This window comes from Amborella trichopoda, chromosome 10, assembly GCF_054954075.1.
Source record: "Amborella trichopoda isolate Santa Cruz 75 chromosome 10, AtrichopodaSantaCruz75HAP2 v2.0, whole genome shotgun sequence".
In the NCBI taxonomy this organism is placed as follows: Eukaryota; Viridiplantae; Streptophyta; class Magnoliopsida; order Amborellales; family Amborellaceae; genus Amborella; species Amborella trichopoda.
The window spans coordinates 37,735,873-37,740,843 of NC_142345.1; the positions used below are offsets into that span (position 1 = coordinate 37,735,873).

Below are 4,971 nucleotides of genomic sequence, written 5' to 3' on the forward strand. Positions count from 1 at the left end.
ATTGTCACTGCTTGTGGACCCGAACCTGGGTGATGTATCTATGACCAGGGTGAAGCTTGGGTGAAACTAAGTGGAGATCCGACTGATTGATGCTGAAGAATCAGCGGATGAGTTGTGGTTAGGGGTGAAATGCCATTCAAATCCAAAGCTAGCTAGCTCTTCCCAAAATGTGTTGAGGCGCAACAGTTAACTAGATGTCTGGGGTCAAAGTACTGCTTCAGTGTAGACCGTGAGAGCGGTACCAAATTGTGAAAAACTCTTAATACTAAATATGACTCCAAAATAATGAGGGTAAAAGTCAGCCAGTGAGATGATGGAGTATAAGCTCCATGGTCGAGAGGGAATTAGCCCGGATCACCAGCTAAGGCCCGTAAATGACTGCTCAGTGATGAAGGACATTGGGGTACATAAACATCTTGGAGTATCTACCGATAGAGTATGAGAAGTAAATGGAAGGAAGTCATGGATATTAGTTGCCAATTGGTAGTTTCTTTCTAGCATGTCTACAAGGAGGCAAATGCGACAGCAAAACTTAACAAAAATGGGACTCAGTTGGATGAATTCCTGGTTGATGAAGAACTTTTTCTTTGATATTACATTTTAATGTTTCTATAAATTTGTAACATATTTGTGTAATTAATGAAATTATTGTACTCTTGTAAAAAAAAAAAAAGAAAGAAAGAAAATATGGTGTGGCATGCCTGTGCACGCCCCCACCTAGATGGGCTCCCCATCATAAATGGGCTCCACACCTTTAGAACATATAGAAATTAATAAAGTAATTTTTAGAGCCATTCTAATAATTTTAATTTCTGTTTGTATGATAAAATTCAGGAAATTTAATTTTGGCTATTTTAAGATTGTCTTTTGCCAAAATGAAGTATACAAAATACAAAGGGATTTAAAAATTCATTTTAATATCCTAAAATTAAAATAAAACATATTATTAAAGTCAACTTGATGGAAATTAGATTCAATTGGTGAATGATAACACAAATATGTTGACGCACTCCATTTCAATAAATTATATCCATTGTGATCTTCTCAAACTAACCTCATGGTACCTATGACCCCCAACTGATCGCAAAGTTTTATGACTAGTCCATCAAAGCCAGCCAATAAATGAAGAGAAGATGATTCTAGTCGACAGATTACAGGTTCTTCCTCGAGGATAAGTCCAACTCTCTTTTAGCACATAATCTCATAGGACCTTCTAACAAGGTCCATTGTTGAAGGAAACCATCTCTTCCGCACATGTACACGACATATCCCAAGGGGTTGTTTCCTAGATGGCTATCTAATATATATGTTGTGCGATGGTAATGATGAGGATTGCCTTTGTCTTATCTAGAAAACCGCCGCACACAATCCTCCGCTAATTTCCTTGGGTATATCTCCGACCGCATCAAGGGATAACCCCACCATGAAACCCTTATCGATTGTATTTTATGACCAAAGCTATAGGTTTTAGACATCAATCTAAGCTTAGCACTTGAAACTTAGGTGAGTCATGGCATAAAAAATGTCTCCTTTTGCCCCTCCATACCATAATCTTTTGGTCTCTCGAGACCCCACTCCCACTCGAGTTATTACAAAAAAGTTTATATAGAGCTGAGGCTCTAAACAATCAAATTGGATCCTACCTCAAAAATTACATTAGAAGAGGTTGTTTTGATGCCCAAATATCCTCAAATTGATCATATCGACATCAAGATGCATGGACATGAGAGAAAAAAAATGAATTTTAACGTTTGAAAATAGTGCATCTTGTAACACATTTTTGGATCGTCAATTTTCAAGTTTTTCAAGTTTTCATAGATCTGCTCGGTTGACACTATTTTTTAATATTTAAATTTTATAATAAGAGATAAAAATATATTTTAAGACTATCACAAAGATTCCCAATATTAAAACCACATTTCTCTGCACTATTTGAAGGTAGGCGCTAATTTGATTGTTTAGAGCCTCAGCTCTATACAAATCGCACCCATAATAAAAAACAAAAAAAATCAAATAATACGCAACACAACTCCACCCACAAAGATTCAATCACTTTATTCTACAGAAAACCAATCCGAATGTTTCATGTAAAAGTTGAGCACTGCAAAATCTGACCGCAAGCGGCCGTTGAGGTGCTTTTTCCTCCTTCATTACTGTTTACATTTGAGTACGATTAACCATAGTTGAGGTTTTTTTTTGGTGCAAAGATCATGGATGACATTCATGTCCATGAGTCATGCACAATCCTTGGATAACCAATTCAATACGCCCTTAAGTTCTTGTAGAACAACGCTCCACGAATCAAAGTAAGTATTCTGATTTCAGGGATGTGTTTAACTTTGTAATAGCCTCTCTCTTTAGGCTGTAATGCTTCAACGAAATCCTTGGCCATATTTCCAAGAATAAGGCATTGGAGTGAAGTGAGGTTTTGAAAGCTATCATCCAACTCAACCAAATTCTTGCAGCCAATGATAGTCAGGGTTCTTAGCATTGGCATGCATCCCTCCTTCATCCCCCCCCACCAGCAAAGGTTCTTCAAGTTATGAAGCACGAGATGCTCGAGTTTTGGAAAGCCTACAATACCATCACCTCCCATAAAACGACCATAATATGCCTTTGATAGCATGAGTTTTGTCAAATTCGGAAGTGTTTGTAAGGCTACAAGTGGGTCTTCACTTAGAGCTGAAGATCTTAATACTAACCTTGTAAGGCTCTCTAGGGAGCACAACCACTTGGGTAACTTTCTCAATATCACATGCAGTTGTAATTTACTCAGACGCGGTGGAGGAGAATCCATCGATTCTATGACGATGGGCTTTGTTTTAGTGAGAATCACCAGATTTTGAAGGTTCCTCATATTTTGGATGGCAGCCCATAATTTTTGCCCATCTGCCTTGTTCTGTATCAGGAAGTGTAGTTTCTCAAGCTGAGACAACTCCCCTAAATGTTTAATAGCCTTCCCCTTAACTCCTACAAATTGCAATGTGCGAAGGTGTGCTAAGCTGCCAACATCAAAATTAATTCGCACAAACTGCTTATAATAGATGCCTTTATCAGATTTGAGCAGTTCAATTACACCTTCCACATCTAATGGCATTATTTTTCTTACAAGCAGGTGGTTCAGGTTTTGCAGGTGTGATATCCAATGGGGCAATGACTTCAAATTACTTCCAATGGCATCCAAAGTTTCTAGTCTACGAAGATTTTGCAAGGACTTGGGAAGTTTACGAATTCCTGTATTCCTTAGTCCCAAAAACCTCAAGTGAATCAATTTTCCTGTTTCACGAGGTAATTGTTCAACAAATCCTTCTCCCACCCATAGCTTAATCTGCTTGCTTTTCCTGATCACATAGTCCTTGGGGAATAAACAACAATCTAAGAAACAATGAATTAGATGAGTGGGCAAATCATTATAACTCATGGATAAAATCCCCCTTACTCTTTTCAAGGAGGGATTGTTTGCCAGTTCCCACTGCAGAGTTTGTAGTACTTCCATCCATTGAGCTATCTCTATTTGTCTCTTAGAAACAATACCTCGAGGGACACCCTGACATCTGCTCACAATAATTCTCCACACCTTTTCCATTTCTGGAGTGATTCTCTTATAATCAAATTTTCGAATTGCCTTCTTACAAAACAAGGACCATGCCTCTTCCCTTGTTAATGGCCTTAGGTGGTGGATATGGCTCCGAACTTGTATTGATGATGCTACATTCCTTTTTCGGGTTGTCAACACAATCCTACTTCCAGGTTTGCAATCTAACAAGAAAATACTCAATCCATTCCAAACATCTTCACTCCATACATCATCTAGAACCAAAAGAAACCTCTTCTCCTGTAAGAATGAGTAGAGGCACATGTAGAGTTGTCCCTCATCCATTGTATCTATAGTTGCAGTTTCCTCATTGACATTTTTGTAGAACCCTTTCAACATGGATTTTACAAGCCCAGCTATTGTGAAGGATTGAGACAGAGTCACCCAGGAACGACGATCAAAGTGGCTCTTCGTCTTTCCCATTTGAAAGACTTTCTTAGCAAGCGTGGTTTTGCCTATCCCACCCATCCCCACCAGTGAGATCATTTCAAGTTTTGGACGTCCATTCAACAGCCATCCAACCAAAATTTCTACATCTTCCTGTAATCCGACTATGTCTGCTTCTGCGATGAAAGGAGCGGTGACAAGAGGGTCTTTTGCTCTGAAAAGTGTGGCTGCTTCATCATCTCTCCTTTGAATATCATACGTGGTTCTCCTATCAGTTATTGCACGAATGCGTGCCTTGATGTCTTGAATCTTTGATCCGACTCGATGGCGAATTATGAGCTTCTTAACAGAGAATTGGCCCAGACACTCCATCTGAATCATGAATTCATCGAGTATATCCTCTGCGAAGTAGACCACCTCTTTCACTTGTACCACCCATGTTCTTACAAGGAGGTCTCTGCTTTTCCTTCTCTCTGCATCCTCTAAGAAGGCCTGCATGGTTCCAAGCTCATCCCTAAGCCAAACAATGTCTTCATGCACTCCAGAGAGGAGCCTCACTTCCTCTGTCAGTAGGGTGTCCAATTTCTGCAAGAAAAAGCTCACAACACGGCCTGCCATCAATGGATTGTCTACCATTTATCTCTCACTCTCTATCTGAAATTACTAGTTACGAATTGTATTGACAGTCCGATTGGTATATAAATCATACAATAGCATACAGAGGCAAGCATATAAATCATTGAGGACTATGATGGAAAGGGTAAAACCCCCATTTGGCCTACTCTGCAGTAGTGAAGGCATACAGCTTTTGGTGAGTTAGCCAACTCACCTGTCGTTATGCGGTCCCTCCTGCATCAAACGGTCATCTTTAAAATTGGGCAAGGGAAATGGTGCTACGTGGGGGTATTTTTGTCCTGAAAGTTTTTACTCGGGAGGTAGTTGTAAAAATAAACATCAAGAGCGTAGTTTACAAAGCAATGGTTTAAAAA

The 4,971-nt window shown here is 39.3% G+C and overlaps 1 protein-coding gene across 1 annotated transcript; it reads right to left on the reverse strand.

The window, feature by feature from the left end:
• Positions 1 to 2,080: 2,080 nt before the first annotated feature.
• On the reverse strand, positions 2,081 to 4,618 carry LOC18427553 (disease resistance protein RPM1). Its single transcript, XM_006836602.3, has one exon. The coding sequence runs from the start codon at positions 4,616 to 4,618 to the stop codon at positions 2,261 to 2,263; it is 2,358 nt and encodes a 785-aa protein (XP_006836665.3). The 3' UTR covers positions 2,081 to 2,260.
• Between the last annotated feature and the right edge of the window lie 353 nt (positions 4,619 to 4,971).